Source organism: Cyrtonyx montezumae, unplaced genomic scaffold, assembly GCF_038088225.1.
Source record: "Cyrtonyx montezumae isolate F1298 unplaced genomic scaffold, pur_monq_1.0 scaffold_8, whole genome shotgun sequence".
NCBI classification, from domain to species: Eukaryota; Metazoa; Chordata; class Aves; order Galliformes; family Odontophoridae; genus Cyrtonyx; species Cyrtonyx montezumae.
Window position 1 is genome coordinate 78,745,025 of NW_027072089.1, and position 18,839 is coordinate 78,763,863.

The 18,839-nt window shown below is 44.8% G+C and overlaps 1 protein-coding gene across 2 annotated transcripts in view; it reads right to left on the minus strand.

Moving 5' to 3' along the window:
• SLC22A23 (solute carrier family 22 member 23) overlaps window positions 1–18,107 on the minus strand; it is an 89,890-nt gene extending 71,783 nt beyond the window's left edge. For both annotated transcript variants that reach the window (XM_065753322.1, XM_065753321.1), the window contains exons 1-2: window positions 17,592–18,107; window positions 3,889–3,992 (exon numbers count right to left, since the gene is read on the minus strand). In XM_065753322.1, the coding sequence (XP_065609394.1) occupies window positions 3,889–3,992; window positions 17,592–18,092 (605 nt within the window). In that variant the 5' untranslated portion in view covers window positions 18,093–18,107. The remainder of the gene's footprint in view (window positions 1–3,888; window positions 3,993–17,591) is intronic.
• Window positions 18,108–18,839: the final 732 nt, after the last annotated feature.

Here is an 18,839-nt window from a genome sequence, read left to right on the forward strand (position 1 = left end):
TAGGCAGCTTTCACAGACCCATTCAAAGCAGACTGTCAGCTGCAAGCCAGCCATCAGGCTGAATGTCAGTGCAATAAAGAGCATACAAACCTCACTGCCTAATCCAGTTTCACATACTGAAGTGTTTCAATTCAATTATCTGATTGTTAACAGCAGCTGTAAAGTGTATTTCATATATGCAGTCACAATTAAAACTCTGTATTTTCCTTTAAAATGGAACAGGATCAATGAAAGGGCTGGAAAGGAGATAGCATTTTTGATGCTTCTGGGAACTGGAAAAGCAAACCGGTACATGTATCATCACACTTTTTCAGAGTACACTAGAGATGATGATATTGGACAGGTTTCTGAATTTTGTGGGGTATTTTTCCAGCTGCAGCATCAACTGCAGGGCACCTCACCAAGACTTAACCCACTGGCACTAAACATTCAGTGTTTATAAAAACACTGGTCATCCTGTGTGGAGCCAGGAGTTGTTACTCGAGGATCCATAAAGATCCCTTCCAACTCAGGGTATTCTATTCTATGAAAACAGCAAGCACCAAGGGGCAGGTTGGAGACCACAAGGTCAGAGCAGATGGTTCTTCATCAGGGTGCAAATCCAGCTCACCAGAGATGAGCATCAGGGCAAGAACACAGCTTTTTTCTTTCCCCTTTGTGATACGCAACATGCTGGGCACAGTGGACACAGTGGTAGCTGCTACTGCCTGTGCTTTATGTTTTGTGTTTATAGGATGTATAGCACTTGAACAAGGAGGGAAAGTACCTCACACCAAACCTTGAATACAAAAAATGAACTCTGTGTTATCAGCGATGTGCGCGGAATTTAACAGCCCGGTTTTTGTAACAGTCAAGCTGCAATTCATACTAATTAGCATCTGTGGAAGTGTTTTGTAGATGAAAGGCATTAGGCAAGCCCTCAGAATTAAGAGTTTAATTCTCATCACAAGCCTGACCTGCCACTTCCTGAAGTTGATTAAAAAAGGCTCCATGCTTTGCAGACTTCAGTTTCCTTCCTCCCCTCCTCCCACCCTCTTTACTTGAGGTTACCCATCATTAGCGCTTGGAATTTCTTCTATCATTATACGAATTATGCAAATGAATATTTGCTGCTAACAAAGAATCAGAAGATCCTCCTGGGCTTCTGAAGGCCCCCTGGGGTCAAGCGAGCCCCTTAGTACCTCTTCCCAGAGACAAAGCTAGCATTTCTCCTCATCCAGAAATTCATTACATTCCTCAAAAATATCAAAATTGCAGGGCAGCTGTAAGACACGTTGTTGGCGATCCAGCAGCGTTCTGACAGGATGCTGTCTTAAGAGTATATAATTCCTTTTATGTGTAGACAGTTATCTGACTAACACTACATGGAAATGCTTGTGAGAGACAAAACCATACACAATCTCCCTTGTAAAACAGCCCCGGGATGCTATCTGCTGCCATCCACACTACTTCAGAGAGAGTTCCGTGCCACAACAGCCTCAGCCTACACCACGTACTATTATCTATATCAGAGATTTACCTGTGTAGGCAGAATTCAGTAACTAGGGATACAGACAACCTTCTGTTGCACCTGTACAAGCTTCTGCAAGCACCTGCACCTGACAAGCTTCTGTTGCACCTGTAACCTACTCAGTGATATGCAGATGCACCAAACAGACACTCCCAGTGTCATCAAGAGGCACAGGGCAAAGGTAAATGCTTTGAGGATGGGAACCGCCTTTCCCATGCTCTTAAGCATGTCTTGACACACTTGAGAAAACTGGTCCTTCAGCCAATCTAATTATTCTTCCTGTGTCATTCTTTGCAGGCTCTCACTCAGTTTTGGGATTTGAATTGGCACAAAGGCTCCAAAGAGTACCAGGGCATGTGCAAAGCAGGGCAGAAAGAGGCACAAGCTTTCTGTCTCAATGCCACACAGCCACCAAGGCTGCCTGCTCCAAAGGGACCCTTCCACAGAAGCCTCTACAGCTCCTGTTCTTGATGAGGCAAGTGCCAGCAGCACCCTGTTCATCGAACAGGCAGCTTACTCAGGCTTTGGACACTCCTGCTTTCTACATAGCCTAATGAGTTTGCAGACCTTCCTATAGATTTATCACACACAGCTATTGAAGCTTGCATACCTACTGCATGTTGAGAACAGACCACTCAGTCTGCTTAGCAAATTGTCATAATACATACTATGTTTTGGCCACATGCAGCTTTAAAAACCTTTCAAAAAGAAAAAGCAAAGCCCCAAATCTTATGGGCTCAGAACAAAAACCACACACCAAATGCCACTACCAAATGAAAAAGGAACATCTCAGTGCAGAACTACCTTGCTGCATCAGTTAAATTGGATGGCAATGATGGGGGCAGAAGAGGAGCATGGGGATCAGCTTTGGTGGCAGCAGCCAGAACAATTCAATGCTTGAAAAAGGGCAAAGGACTCACTCTTTCCCCTAACTACCAAATTACCCTTTTCTCCATCACATTATGTCTGTCAAACTGTTTATCTTTAAATTCTCCTAATTTCATTGTACAGGAAAAAAAAAAGAACATGTGGTAGAGCAAGCTACACACTGAGGTGAGAAACAGACAGATGAACAGGTCACTCCTTTCTCAGAGAACTATTACATCTGCTTACTGCATTTCTCCCTTGAAGCCAGTGCTTCAGGCAACAAGTTTTGTGTATTTGTGACTTATTTGTCAATTATAGCAACATTTCCCTAGCTTGGCAATAAGTCTCCTTTCTCCATACAGACTCCTATTTCTGAAAACCAAGTGAGAACCCTCATTCATTTCCCCACTATACTTCCACACATTGTTACAGCCATGCTTTACTGCAGCATTTTAATCAAATTCAATTGTATTTCACCATGCCTATTCCCTGCTTCACTGAGAGGTCATAATTCCTCACTTGCCTAAAAACATGTAATGGCTATTTAAGAAGAAGGATGTAGCTTTGCTATAAAAGTTTGAAACGCATTGCTGCACAGCTGTAGGGGGCTTTTTCTCTACCTGTTGACTGATGAGCTGTCACTGGGACTTTTTAGAATATCCATAATAAGCAACTTCTTCCTTTCCTTGTTTAACAAATAGTGAAAGAGTTAACCTGGGGCCATCTAAAGCATTAACACTGGCAACTGTGCTGGAAGCCACTGAAATAACTGGGATGGCATCACAGCTATTGTTTCAGATGCAGCAAGTTTCCATTTAAATCACGCCTTTAATTTTCTTCCCCTTCTGCTGCACTACAAGACCCTCTTTTTACATAAAATCTGAACTCTGAACAACTGGGAAACTTTATAATGTTTTCAGTACTGTAATTTAAGGAATTGTATTTCGTGTGTTTAAACCTAATACCCCAATATCAACAGCACATAAGTGAGATTCCTTAGCACTACTCCAGAACGTTTGCTTAACAACAACTTTAAAAATAGAACAATTGAAAGGTTTGCAAAAAGAAGTCTTCTACCACCCTTAAAAGTCACTGTGTAAGCATAGGGTTGACATTGCACAACTCCCTTGTATTCAGTTAAATCAGCGCTGCTTTCAACTTCTTTTTACCTTATCTCCTAGTTTAGAAAAAAAAATAAAACCTTAAACTAAAGGCTTCACTTACATGATTAGCAAATACATACTTCTGCACCAGCTCCACAGCTGTAATAAATTGTGCCAGCAGGAAATAACTAAGTCAACTATCAAATAGCTTATTTTCTTCCTATTTATCTTGGTGCAAATTACTCAGTTCAAGCAATTAACACAGTTTTAAACTGCTGATCACATTCTTTTCAGAATCTGAAAATTAAACAAAGATTCCTTATAAATACGAAGTAGATCAAAATATAAGCAATATTTAATATTGTCACTAGTTAACTGATACACTGCATTAAAAGATTTTCCACTTACCAGTCAGCTATACATCCTGTTATCAAGTGGCCAAAGATTAATCCTACAAGTAGGGAGAATTTTGCAATGTGGACTTTCCAGGCAGAATCGCAAACAAGATCCCACTAGAAGAAAGAAAGAAAAAACAAATTGAAATATTCAGATGCTTTTAAACATACTAACACTGAAACAGACTGTCTTCCAAGCTTCATTCCTAACACAACTGCATGGAAATCTGTGCAATACTGTGAAACAGCAAGGGAAGACTTTCACCCCTCAAATCAAGTCCCAAATCCCATGAAGTACACATAAAAATTAATTTGAGTTTAATCAGGCCTTTATTTACAAAAAAGAAGCACCCAGCCCTGAAATCTCCCCCTCCTCAGGTCACTTGTATTTAGACACTACAGGGCATAAGTAGCACTACTGATGCAATTAGAGTGCATCGCCATAACATCCCCAAACACCCACTCTACTGCTAGACAACCTAGGAGGACATTCTGCTATTGTCTTACATGGCATCATTTGGATATACTCGTGGAAAAGCAGCTGCTTTGCCACACGACCCCAGTGGCTACTGATTTCAGGCTCCCATAGGCAAAATGTGAAGATGTTTTCGCTTTCAGAAAAGCATCCTGAGGTGTGGAAGGTGACAAAGACTAATGATACATCCTGTCAGACCAGCTCCTGATATTGAGCCAGAAAGCCTTAGGACAGCAACCTTCATCACAGCTCACAAATAAGACAGGGGCTGAACTTCTCTGCACCAAAGCCACCCTTTCCATCCCAAAGAAGAGCAAATAGACCATTTTGTGAAGCCGATTATTAGGGTACTCCCACCTTTCCAAGAGAAAGATGGAAACAACAAAGGTCTCCAGCATGGCTTCCCTAATCTTCCCAAGATGTCTTCCTCATAGGTGTCAGATGAAGCCTAAGGAGAGTCAGGCTGCATTCCTGGCTTTAGCCCAACATCCTCATTGCCCTCAGACAGGTAACTTAGTTTCTCTTGCTCATAAAGTGTAGACAGCCCTACTGTAGCCTTGAATAAATGTAGGAAGGTATATTTGCTTGTGGTTTGTGAAGCGTTCAAATATTGATGGTAACAATTATACACATTTAACGAAAAAATAAGTACACCCAACTTTGGAGGATCAGATGCCCCAGAATTAAAACTTCACAGAATAGACAGCTGCTTGAGGATAATGTAACTGTAGTGGCTGTCCTGAAAATATTAACTGAAATCTAACGGCCAATCACAAGAAATAAAAACATGAATTTCTTCTCAAAAGTCAGATGCAGCTTCCAAAGAAACCTTCCCTCAAAATTAGGTGCACTGCAGTGTTAGGCGTTTTCATGACATACAGCTCTGACTCATCCATTTGGTTCAACATCACAGAAGATATCCTCCCCAAAATGTACCATGCCACCAAGAAGTACAGCACTTTTGTGGCTAAAAGAAGCGTGCCAGCTTTCGGCACTTAGGCTCAGGATTTTGTTTTCATTTAATGTATTTTTTAAGTTTGTCACTGTACTAGCTTGTAGAAGCTGGAACACAACTAATTGTCTATGCCGTTCTGCAAACTGCATATTGAAGGTACACAAACAAACCAGAAGTGGTATTTTTTTCCCCACCAAAGAGCTATGCGCTATCCGCAGCAATCAGCTCAGCAAGGCAGCAAGAACTGCTCTTCGAAGCTCTTGACATCTTCGAAGTGTTATACAAGTGGAAGAAATGTGATTCCTAATATCTGCAATTACAGAATCAATTTTCAGCTTGCAATGAAAAAACCTGCCCAGACAAGCTGCAAACAAAACAAAATTCAAGGAGGTATCTCTGAGTTCCAGTCAGACTTTCACAAGTCTCTGGGCTTATTTTCACAATCCAGAATGTCTATGCAGTGCTTAGAAATGAGCAGATTATAAATGCAGATTATAAATCAAGGGTATTAAAAATAGCCATATTTATACACAAGCACATTTTTAAAGGCAATTTCTGTAAATTGCTCATTTTCATTTTATTCCTGTCAGATGAGCAGTAACACCATGAAAAAAAAAAACCAAGAACACAAGGCAGATGTCCCAGTGCCCGCTTACCCACAGGGCCTATCTCTGCCAGTCACCACCAGAACCCAGACAGGGAACACACCGCACTGGGCCAGGCGGAGGTGAAGGTTCATGGCTGGAGAAGACCAAGTGTCACAAAGGGCTGTTGTGACATTTCAGGCTGGGACAACATGCCAAACACTGAATTGTCGACTTTAGCACATAGAGCAGGAGCTTAAAACAGAAGAAAGGTTAAACTCTTGGCAAGCTCTTCAGTAATACCCAGAGTGCACCTTCTGATAAGCTATCTAGGAACCACGTGTCTGTTTGCTCTCAAGGCTCTTGCCCAACTCCTCAGCCACTCTAAAAGCAAAAACATGTATTTCCATGCCAATCCTGTGTTTGGCCACTTGCTGCCTTCTGAAGGCTTTACCTGCAGCCCAGCATGGGTCAACTGAGAACAGAAACATTTCCATGTCTATGAGAGCAGCACCACTGAGCACATACAGTTGCAGCCCTCAAGACCTGCTTATGCAGTGAGGCCTACTACAAGCACCACTGGTTTTGTCCCATGACCAGGACACTCAGGTTTGCTCCACAAAGAAAGTAATCAAGTTCCCATGTCACTGCACACTGGGATAGGCAGGTCAAATGGCACTCCAATGCGAGTCAGGAGATTGTTTCGGTAAGAGACCAGACAGTAACTTCCTATTGACTCTTATAAAAAGCAGATCTATGTGTTTCAAGCAGAAAGACCAGTAAATCCTGTAGCTGCTCTGGCAGAAACCCACAGCATCCATTTGGAAGTTACCAGCCTGCAGCCTGAAGGAAGGGTGCTGGTAGATTCATGGTGAAACCCGGGTTTTTGCTATCTTCCATCTAGCCTCATAATGCAAAAGATATGATACAGCGATGTGCAGAGGCAACAGATTATATTTAAAAAAAATCCAGAGCTATATAAAATCAGGCAAGGGATCTTAAAAAAAAGCGACTTCTGTAACAGTAATGTAGAGAATTCCACCTGTACAGATGTGCAATACATTGCATGTGCTTTTTTCATGTTGTGACAGCAAATTTTGTCAACATCGAAGGAGTCATACTTTTAGCATCCTAATGTTTAATTGATCTTAGTGAGTCACCACCCATGCTGAGAGTCACTGTGCTTCAAAAGCCAGTAGTTAAGCTGGAGGACAGTTAGAAACATGCTTCAGAAGACAGATGGCAAAAATTAATGCACCGCTAATGTAACCGTCCCATACCATCATCACAAGAGATGGACGTCTGGACAGAACTCACGCAGCAAGCCAAGATTTGTGGTGAAGTTAAGGCAACAGTTCCAAGTAAAATGCAAACCCCACTCTGGGACCCCCAGCCTCTATACGTGACATATGCTACAACCAACTGGGGCAGCCCCATACCCCTCCTGGGGAGAAGCCCCATGTTCCCCAGCATGTTGCATAGCATTTTGGATATAAGAATTGATTACATGTCACTGACACCCACTTCTGATTCATCATCTTATTACCAGACCTTGGTGGTTTTCCTTACACGGCACTAGAAGCCATCTTTTCTCTCCAGATCTATGTAAACTCTCTCTACACAAGGTGCTTATGATGCCTTCATATTCACAGTATTTTTCCAAAAAAATATGAACCACAAACTTAGTTACAAAAAATAAAAAATAAATAAAACAAGCTACATAAAAATAAGAATTAAAGAAAATCAAGTGATGTTTTTCATGCCCTATGTATAACAAAAAGTAAAAACATCTCCAGGTCCTTATTGTTGGAGAAAAAAACTCTTAAGTCAGTAGACCAAAGTACAACCAGAAATATACTCCCTCCAAAAAAACAAATGGACAAAAAAAAAAAAACAACAACACAACCAGAAAAGCAGAACAGTAAGTCCTTCTACCACACTACAATTATCACTAATGCCTTTTCCTAGTAATTCAATTGCTGGAGTAGTAGTGCTCACAGTCACAGCCACTGTAGAGGACAATGACAAGAAGTCCCTACAGGCCACTACAGACAACGTTCCCCTCTTTGCTGTCTCAGCCTCTGGCCAGAAGTGACAACTTGGCTGTGCTTTAATGTTAAAATTTGAGAAAACGTCTAAGATTCAGAAAACAGCACAATGATCAGCTCTACAGAAAGCAACCCTGCAGCTGTGCCACACAAGAGGCTGCAGTTGAAGCCACCCAGAGACGCACACCAGCCTGTCTGCAACACAGAGTTGGGATGGTTTTACTGACAGACATCCTTCAATGAAAATCCCACCAAATCAACAATAAATCAAGACAGCAAATACAACAGGGGCAATTCCATCACACTTCCAGCCTCTCCTTCCTGCCAGCAGGGGCAACAAAAGAGCATTTAATCTCTTTAATCTTCAAGGCTCAGGGCTGTAATGCCTCTCTGTTGAGTACACAGCTGGGCAAAATACTCCCCAGTCTCAAATGTACTTCAAGCATCAATAAATTGTTCTTGGGAACACCTGGCATTTTTGACCACCAATACACCCAGCTGCATGTTAAGTATAATGCCACATTTCAAAATGGTGGTTTGAGGTTGAAAAAATAAGCCAAGTGATTTTGGAAGGCTTCAAAATAAGGGACAAAATAAGTAAATTATTTTTCCTTTGACCAGCCACCTTCAGAAGCAATAGTCTTCCAAAATAAGTCTTTCCCATTGATGGAAGGAAATCCTTGCAAAAGCCTGTTGTTCTTATCAGGTACAACTGATCTCACCTGGAAAGTGGAAGTAAAAAAAAAAAAAGGGAAAAGAACAAGAAAGCCAGCTTCCTGGCTCTTCTTTCTTGTTCTTTTCAGCCACTACTGAGTTTTTTTGTTGCATGCTTTCTTTCAAGAGCTACTCAAAGAAGCATGCACCTCCTAAGCTGTAATGCCTGAACCCAGAACACCTGACTTTCTAGCTGCTTCCTCTGTATGACACTAGACTGCCAAGCACTCGACATATTTAATGTCCTTCTACTTCACACCTTCGGTGGATGCTTTTGTTAAACAAAAGTGCTTCTACTGAAATTACTACTAAGCAAGCAGCACTGGTATTCTGAGGGGTTTATAACAGCCTGAGTTTTCAAGAACTTTTACTGGAATACCAAGAAATACACTGCTGTTAGCACAGTACCAACCATTTGAACGTAGCTACTTTTGACTACTGCCACAAAGCCAAGGGTTTGGGGGGCAGAGGAAATGGGAGAGAGAAAGAGGAGCTGATGTACCAGCCAGAGGACATGTGCTCAGCAGGATTCCCAGAAAGATATAATTAGCTCTGAGGGTGTTGAATGAAAGCAGTTCCATGTACCTATGAAAACAGTTTCCATCCCTGCAAAACAGTACAAAACTGCAGATCTCACAAGCTTTCCTAACAGCTTCTGAAGTTTAACATAGCTGAAGTTGAAGAAATACATCCTTGGGATAGGCATAGCTTCACTGTAAAATTTTCACACTAATTTTTGAAGTGTTTTTTTCTAAAGTCTGGTATTTCAGCCCTACAAACAAAGCATAGGGGCTGGGTGCCATGCTACCACATATCACTATGCAAACACTGATACATAAAACAGCATTCCCACCTGCTTTGCAAACTTCAGCTCCATCACTTAGAAGGAAACATGAGGCACAGGGTACATCAAGATACTCTCAGCCATTGCCCCGTACAATACCTCAGGGTAAACAGGCTGGCCCCACTACACCCTGTAACATAATGCTCTCAGCTGTGCTGCTCCAGATCTCTGTGCCCCAACCACGCACCTGCCACCTGAGCAGCCCCACTCACATCTGTGTGCGCAGCACTGTAGTTGATGCCTTTTGATCATGGCTCACCTGGGGTGGTCTTCTCCCCACTGTGGTGACACGACTTCAGCAGTGGTACAATAAAAAAAACAAAAGCCACGAACTTCAAATACACAAGACCACAGAAACTGACTTTATCTTCCAGTCACTAAGTTAACACAGAACAGGCTTCTGTTTTAAGTTTCACTGCTCTGCACCAAATTACTCCTTCAGTTTATGCAACATGTGAAGACGACCCTCCAAGCTATCCATCAACCACAACAGCACAATCCAACAGTGAGGAGATGCAATCTAAAAAACTACAAAACTAGACAAGTTTCTTCTAATATAATCTTCAGTTTCACATTTTAAACAGGAGCAATTAACTCTTCTGTTCTCAGCCTCGGTCCCATCTCAGATCTGTTTCTTTTCCTCACTGGGATAAGGAAGAAGGAAGTTTGCTAAGTAAATAATCCCCACGAATACACTAACAATTAAAAGATGATTTGTTAATCATATGATGGTCTTGTGAATACTCAACATGATTAAATCAGTTTTAGTAGCATCTACATACCACCCACTTCTCTATCACTTCTTTCATTTTCACTAGCAGTTCCCTTTATCCTCAGACATTCTGATCTTCTTCAGACTTCACCCTACTAAAATATTAGTCAACTAACTTGTTTCCTCAGCTGTTATAATTCGTTTCCCCATCACCAACTTCATAATGTCATCTAACATCAAAGCGTCGGGAGATACAAAGTCTTGCTTGCAGCTTTCACAGATATTTCATTCACATGTCAGATATTTTCACCTCCCTTCTGCATTTCTGTGCTATATCTTTCCTACATATGTTCTGACACCATGGAGAAACCACTGTCACAAACCTGACTGACTTCAAACTTATGTTTTGCTTTAATATCCATAGATGTTTGCCACCCTCCAGACCATTAAACAATTGAGGCAATGACACCTCTCACTAGAACTGACTGAGACAAGCAAAAATCTTTTTAACAGCATCCTGATGCCACACCTCAGTCTTCAGCTAACCACGCTTATTCTGGAAAGGCACATTCTGGTGGGATTGGCTTCGTGATCCAGATAAATAGAAAACTGAACGAGCCATCAAGTTGAAATTTTGAACAGGACTGAGCACTGTAAATAGAAGTCATACGTTAAAAAAAAATGACATTTTAGTTACATATTAACATTCACTATCATTTGCTTATCAAAACCAAGTTAACACTTTCAAGGCCAGTACTTTTCAGGGCAGTGCATATTTGAAACAAACTGCACAAGCCTTCTTAAAAGCTGGGAGGAAAACCTTAAAAATGCCAAGCATGGGACAAAACTCCAGAATGGAGACAAGGGAAGGAGACAAGAAGTGGAAGGCATTCCTCAAGAGAAACACTTGCTCAAAGTCACTGCAGATAAAAAGATCAGACGCCTTAATTTTGACATGCACTACTGCTGTGACCCTGCCCTCTCATCATGGTAAGTTGGGTAAGAAAAACATATCCTCAACAATATTTGTAGGTTGGACATTGTGACACTGCAGACACCCTTATGGACTTCAGCCCATGGGCCGAGCCTGGGCTGCACCAGAGTACTGCACAGGAGCACAAAGACAGTACCTGAGGCAAAATGAATTCCAGTAGACCCATCCCACTGGGGATGAACCACCTGGGTCAGGGAACAGAACCACCTACCTGGTGCTCTGAAATGGTGCACAAGGGTAACCATAGACCACACGCTGCTGGATAAGGCGAACTACCTTACAAGTAGCATTCCTGACCCTCCTGACCCTGTTCTTTGTGTTCTTGGGATGCAGATTTAGGTACAAGTATCAGAAAATATTCACTTATCTAGCATTTTGTTCTCTGTGTTTCAATAGAACAAACCACAACTAAAAGAAAGCTCCAGATATAAATTAAATACAGACTAGAAAGACTAAAAAAGCTCTATGCTATGTATTTAACTTTCCTCCCAGAGAGGAGATGAGAGATTTAAAAAAAAAGGAAAAGAAAAATGTACTTTTTTACCTAAGGTTGCTGATGGATAACCCTGAGGCATGCAGCTATACTGCAGGAGCACAAGGGAAGGAAGGACTAGGGGAAGGTCTGCTCCAGGCAGGGACACCAGGTAGCACAGAGGGGGACATGGATGGAAACAAAAGGGCTAATAAGGAAAAGAGAACCAAAGCAACATGAAAGCTTAAATCTCTTCTGACATCTTCTGAATCTAGCAGCTCTTTAGAATTTATCTGGAAAGCTTTAATTTAAGCCAATGGTTTTTAAGTGAAGGAAAACCACAAATCTCATGCTATTCCAGATGCTACTCCATTGAAAATGGACACCTTCATAACCAGCTGGCCTGTAATCCTCATCTCAGTGTTACCATGACAAACAGCAGGACTAGCTCCAGACTAAATGCTTTTCCTAAACACCAGTTCATCCTCCTTAACATTTTCTTTAAGAAAACTATGAGGGCATATTTTTCAATCACAGACTTGTAGCCAGAGTAAGAAGAGAGAAAACTACTACGGTACATTAGAAATGAAGCTGCCTGAACAGTAGGTAATACACACAGAAGCCTGTAGTTCCTGCCACAACAGGTGCAGGGCTGATGTATGTAGGCTGAATAACTGAGACACAGGATCTACCAGGGAGTGGAAACAAACAAAAACCCAACCCTTTCGAACATAAATCCCAAACAAACAATAAAAAACCATAGTTGTTTCACACACTCACAAAAAAATGAGGAATAAGAAAGGTTCAAGACCAGACTTGGAAAGTTGAGAATGACGTGAAGATTTGGTAACATGGAGCTACCTACCCGAGTGGTTATAGCTTGTAGAAGCAAAAATTTACAGTAGGTTGAAAGCAGGTTTCAGTATCCAAGACACTATCTTCAAGCTGATAACAAACACTAACTCTGTACACATTCCCTGTAGCACAGAAAATGTGCACCAAATAGAAAACAAAGTCTGTATGAGTCCTGGTAGCAGTATCAGCCTTAACGTAGTTGTTTTCTACACCAATTGCTTAAAAGTATTTTGGTGCTTACATAACACCCCTTCAAAAGTAAATAAAAACAACATGTAAGCTCACTAGGCACGTAATTGTCATCTAGTGAGATCACAGTTGGTTATCTTACACATCAGCATATGATAATGCACTGTTTGCAGGCAGACAAGCCAGCATCACACAGCTCCAACACCAGGAAACACGAGTACTGCAACTGGAACAGCCATTCACATCCTGCACTCTGCTCAGTCAGAACACACACAAAGATTCTTGCCTTGTTTTAGGATGGTGTTCATTAGTACCCCAATAAGTGGGAAGCTTCATTGCACCATGTCTCTTTGCCTCATACAAGGGAAGCACACTAGCTTTGATCTTGCTGACCCAGCTACTACACCAGGTACCATAACTTGAGGCTTTAATAGACTTGGGATGAGGCAGAAGCTACTCAGCCAGAAGCCAGCACCACGGAGAAAAATCCCAGCAACTGCAGGAAAGAAGTGAAGCATCAGCACTGCTGAAGTCTTCTGATAGCTACAGTGTGCAGAATAGAGTGAAACAACTCCTCCTGTTTGTGCCTGGAAGCAATGGCACAGGTCTAATTTTCACAGGTTTGATGTGGGGATGGACCTTTGGAGGTCAGTAGGTCCAACCCCTGTTCAAGCAGGGACAGTCAGAGCAGACTACCCAGGACCATGCCCAGACAGCTTTCAAGTACATCCAAGAATGAGACTCCAAGACCACAGGCACTGCGCCAGAGCTCAACCACTCTTCTTTTTGGGAAGGACCTTGCCAGAGTCCCCTTTAAATTAATAACTGTTCTAAAAGCACACTTGAAATGCGTACCTGTCTCCTTCTTTGAGAAATACCACCCCATGAGCAGTGCCAAATTTATCACTGTTGTCACATGCAGATTTGTGTTGTAACCATCCAGGTTACTTGCAGTTACCTGCAATAATCCCATGATACACCACCGTAGCTCAGGGCATGAATCACCATGCAGAGCCATTTCACTTCATTAACCCAGCAAAAATATCAGGAGGGGAGGAAAAAAAAAAAAGATGGCAATTAAAAAAGTGTTTAAAAAATGAATTTTTCTGCCAGATTAGCTACAGAAAACAGCAGACCAGTCCAGAAAAATACCAGAACTGAAGAAAGAGAATGGAAGGAAAGCTGGCATCCCCTTGCAGAGGGGCAGAGTATCACATCACTGTTTGAGCCAATCCAAGTCCCTGCCAAGACATTGCTGCCCCATGCTCAGAGCTGGGCCACACTGGAGCTGCCCTCCATGAAGCTCCCCTTTTCCAGGGAAGACAGTTCGCTGGAGGCCCAGCCAAACTGGAATGAGGAGGATCAAACCAGCAGGAAGTAGGTAAAATCATGGCACGTTCGTTGTGAAAGAAGATGATTCAACCCAAATCAAGTGGGAAGCCAAGAGCCAAGAGGAACAGCACTGCAGCAAAACAAAGCATCTGGAACAGAAAAGCAGCCACAACAAGAATTCCCGTGTGACCAGACATGAAATACTATTACATAATTGTTCTAGATGATTAAAAAGCAGCCTCCAACTAACTGCTTCGCCCTACACTGCTGATCTGGAATGCCACAAGCACACATGCAGAGATGCTGCGCTACCATCCACTGCAATTTAATCAAGCCTCAGTCACTGCCCATTGCCAGCTCTTGGTGTCCATTAGACAGATTAGCATTCAGAACAACACCACACCACCACGTAACACAACTGCACACAGCAGGCTGGTCATCCTGATAACAGAGGGAAAAACAACAGCCACCAGCCCCATAACCATGCACTGCCATGAAAACTATACCCCAGGAACACAGCTGGCTTTGCAGACTGATAGAAGGTGCAGCCACTAAAGAGAGTGACAAGGCTGGAAAAGTCCCTGCTAAGTACACACACTAACTTCCTGATACACTGCACAGTTGTATACATATAATTGTAATCACATTGCTTGTTATGTCAACATTATTGATTTATTGGAATGGTCACTCCACAAATAGTCCAAGTGTGACCTCAGGTTGCTCCTTTTCCAAAAGGAAAGCAAAGAAGCAGTATTTCTCAGCATCCATCCTTCAGACAGCAGTGAGACACAGCCCCTTTACATGACCCACTCGCTAGCTTTTGGCCTGAAGGACAGTTCAGGATATGCATATCACAACTGATATAGGTGCACTCTGTTTGTAGTGATATGACAGCGGCAACGATGCAACAAAGAACAGATGAAAATCCTTCAAGAAGCACTGAGAAGCCTCACAAGTGAATTCTTCTAGAGAGTTATTCTCTTAAGGATATTTACGCACAAAATAGCTCAGGACCAAGATTTATGCACCGAGGCAGGACATGAGCTCAGATCCAAGATTTAATACGGCCACTGGAATTCCCGCGGTTAAATTATGCACCCGACCTCTTCGCTGTATGTATCTCAACGGCATTAAATAAGGAGCAGCACGTCCTTTATTACCGCTCCCAGTTCTAATGACTGGCAGCACTATAAAAAGCAGCTCTCCCAGTGACTCATTGGAGGAGGGCAGGGCGACGGCAGTGCTAGGTGAGACAGTGCTGGCCTCCAAGGAGCACGAGGCCACCTCTGTCCCCTGCAGCCTCCTGGGTCAAAGCAGGGAGAAGCCAGACACCAAGCAGGGCTGGATAGCAACTCCGTGACCCCTGAGGGTGATGCAGGATGGGACAGCTAACACTGGATTGAAGTAGCACAACAGGAAAGGGCATGGAGACAGTGAGACTTGGAGGTATAGAATCATTAAGGTTGGAAAAGACCACCATGACAATGTCCTATCAACTCATCGCCACTACTCACACTATCCCATGCCCCACAGTGCCGTATCCACATGGTCCTTGAAACCCTCCAGGGACGGTGACTGCATCACTTCCCTGGGCAGCCTGTTCCAATGCATCACCACAAGAACAAAGTGGTTCAGCAGCCAAACAAAAGTGCATCTTTTATTGATATACTTCTGGCACTCTTTATGATATTTCCATATAACCACTGGCTACTACACAGATGACTATGTTAGACTAAGAATTAATAAAACTCCTATTTAGAAAGATGAGAACACTGCACAATCCTTTACAGAAACACAAGTATTGTTGAGAAGAGTTAAGGGGAGATCTGAACATCTTGGGATGGGAACACCCCCTCAATCCCCCAGCAGAGTCCCTCTGCACCAAGACCAGCAGGATGCACACAAAGAGAGCCAGCGGTGCTGAGGAAGGCTCCCCCACCACCAGAGTGCCTGGCAGCATATGGGAGGGAGACAGATCAGCCATACGCTGATGCTCTGTTTGGGTTTTTCCTCTTTCTTTACTGTGATGAAAACAGACAGCACACCCACCCAGAAAGCCCCAAAAGAGAACAAAAACACAAGCTAGGGAGGAATCCTGACCCCGTAAAAACAACCTAATTATAATTATAAGGGATTAGAAATCAAAGAGAAAAAGCTGCCAAGTTTTTGGAAGCAAACACACAACAAGAACTTCACACTGAAAAAACCCAGAGTCTCAAAAGATTATTATTCTTTCTAGTAGAAAACAAGACAGCAGGGACCATAGCTGTTTATTTATCCATTAAAATTGATCTGCCCTTTGCCGCAAGTTCTTCCAAAGAACACTTTATTATTATTATTATTAAGAAAGCGTGCAAGATAGCAAACTAACTCTCCCTTGACCTTCTGAGGCCAACATGATGATGACCTTCACAAGATCCTCAACGTTTTGAGAAAAATTTTGTTACAGTTTGCACTAGGAGAAAATATTCCAAGATCGCTTCTTCACGCTCCAGCACTGGTGTGAAGCCCAAAAACACACGAATCGTTCCGTCTCTGGTTATAAACAGAAGGAAATCTGCTTCTCTTAAATGTCACATTTCATTATGCGCTTTTATGCCACAAGCCAACCAAGTCCACCATGTGCCCGTGCTTTTCTCATGGAACAGCACGCCTGCTTTAAATCCATTCTGCCTTCAAGTTTCTGGAGGATTTGCTCTGCTTGTTTTCCCACTGTCGCACACGCTTTCGAGGGACACAAAGAAAAACTGTGATGATTTCCAACAATTAATACCAGTGACTGCTGGCAGAGCAAAGCACACCAGCCACACGGTCACCACTGCGTTGCTTTCTCCCAACCAGATAAGCGCTGCTAATCCCTAACACGCTTCTAGGCAGGAAGTAATTTTGCTGAGTTCGGGGTTTTGCGCCAAAGGGGAACCACTTTCCTGGTGTGACAGTTTCGTTCTGCACTTCCAAAAGCTAGACATAACACAGCACTTTCAAGAGCTCTCTGCTAATATCACCAGGCCCGTGGCAGAGCCTTCACACAGCCAAAGCATAAGTTAAACCTGAGATGGTGAAGAGATGAGGCTTCTTTTTACAGATAGGAAGCACTCAGCCTCCTTCATCAGAAAACTTCCACTTCAGCCATTGTATCAGGGAGCAGAAAACCGAGTTTTCTGTCTCAGAAGGTATAAAACTTGCACGAGACATTTCCTTTTTTACTACTCTATTGAAAACCTTATCAAGGGAGCAACTGCAGAATGAGAAGAACTCAGCAGAATTTTGCCCACTTCCCCACAACATCAGCTTCCCCGTGCACCAGCCTAGTTCCTGGGTGGGATGTTTAGATCTCCCCTGAGAACTGAGCAGCCCTGTCCCAGCCCTCCCACGGGCAGACCCACGTCCCGGGACAGCCAGACACGGGCGCGAGCAGTGCCAAGGACGCTATCCGAAGACACGACATGAGGACAAACCCATGCGGCAACAGGATAAAGGGGATAAAAGGGGATCGGTTCCAGTCGGGTGGGGACCCGGGGCCCCGGCAGCCCTCTGCTCACCTTGCTGACGACGTTCTGGACGAGGCCGGCCCGGATGCGGTAGTGCCACTCGTGGCAGTCGCACTCGCTGGCGTTGCCCGCAGAGGGGGTGGGCAGAGCGGCCGGGGGGAAGATGCTGCCATTGCTGCTGCGGTTGCCGTGACCGGGAGCCACGCTCCAGTTGCCCTGCCCGTCGGCCTGCCGGCACCAGAAGTCCGGCTGGTCCAGCAAGAAGGAGTCCGAGAACTTGCTGAAGCCGATGAAGAGGGCCGGCACCCAGGTGAGCAGCACCAGGGTGCGCTGGTACCCGCCGCCCAGCCCCCCGAGGAAGGGCAGCACCGAGCCGTCGTAGTCGAGCAGCAGCGGGCTGCAGGCGGCGGCGGGCGGCGGCACCGCCTGGATCTCGGCGGCCCCGGCGGGGGGCGGCCCCGGGGGGGGTGCGGCGGCGCCCGGCACGGAGCCGTTCTCCTCGGGCAGCGGCCGGCCCCCGCCGCCCGCCTCGCGGCGCCGCTCTATCGCCATGCGGTCGCCCGGGGGGCCTCACATAGGGGGGGCACGGCGGCAGCCCTGGCGCCCGGCGACTGCCGGCGAGGCGGAGGGCAGCTCTTCCTCCTCCTCCTTCTGCCGTCCGCGCACGCACACCTTGCGGCGGAGCGGAGCGAGCGGAGGGGGCGGCGGCGGCGAGCCCCTCGCCCTGCGGGCGCGGAGGGCTGCGGGTGGCCCCCCTCGCCGTGCCCGTGCGTCAGGCGGCACTCATCCCAGCGCTCCCTTCCCCCTCCGAGCGGCACCGCCGAAAATAAAGGGAAGGATCCAGCCGAGCATGCGATGGGCCACGGGAGAGAGGGAGGGGGAAAAGGGAAAAAATAAAAATAAAAAAGGCTGGGGGGGAGGGGGGGGGGGGTTAAAGAAGAAGAAAGCACACGAAAAAATCCCACAGCCCAATCACCCCGCGAACCAAACCCGGCAACAGCGAACCAAGCAAAACCGGTGCAGCAAGGCTCTGCGAACACGCCTCCTCTCCCGGTTTTGGTGAGAAGGAGGAGGAGGGAGGAGAAGAAAGGCGAAGGAAGGAGGGGAAGAAAACAGCAGCTCCCGATGCGGCTGCCCGGCTCCTAGCTAAAGGCCCCCCCCCGGCCGCGGCAGCAACGGCGGCATCCCCCAACACCCCCTCGCGCGTCCCTGGCCGCCCCCCGTTCCGCACATCTGGCTCCGCAGCAGCGACAGCGGGCGGCCCCGCCGGCCTCTTCGCGGCCCGGACTACGGGGAGCC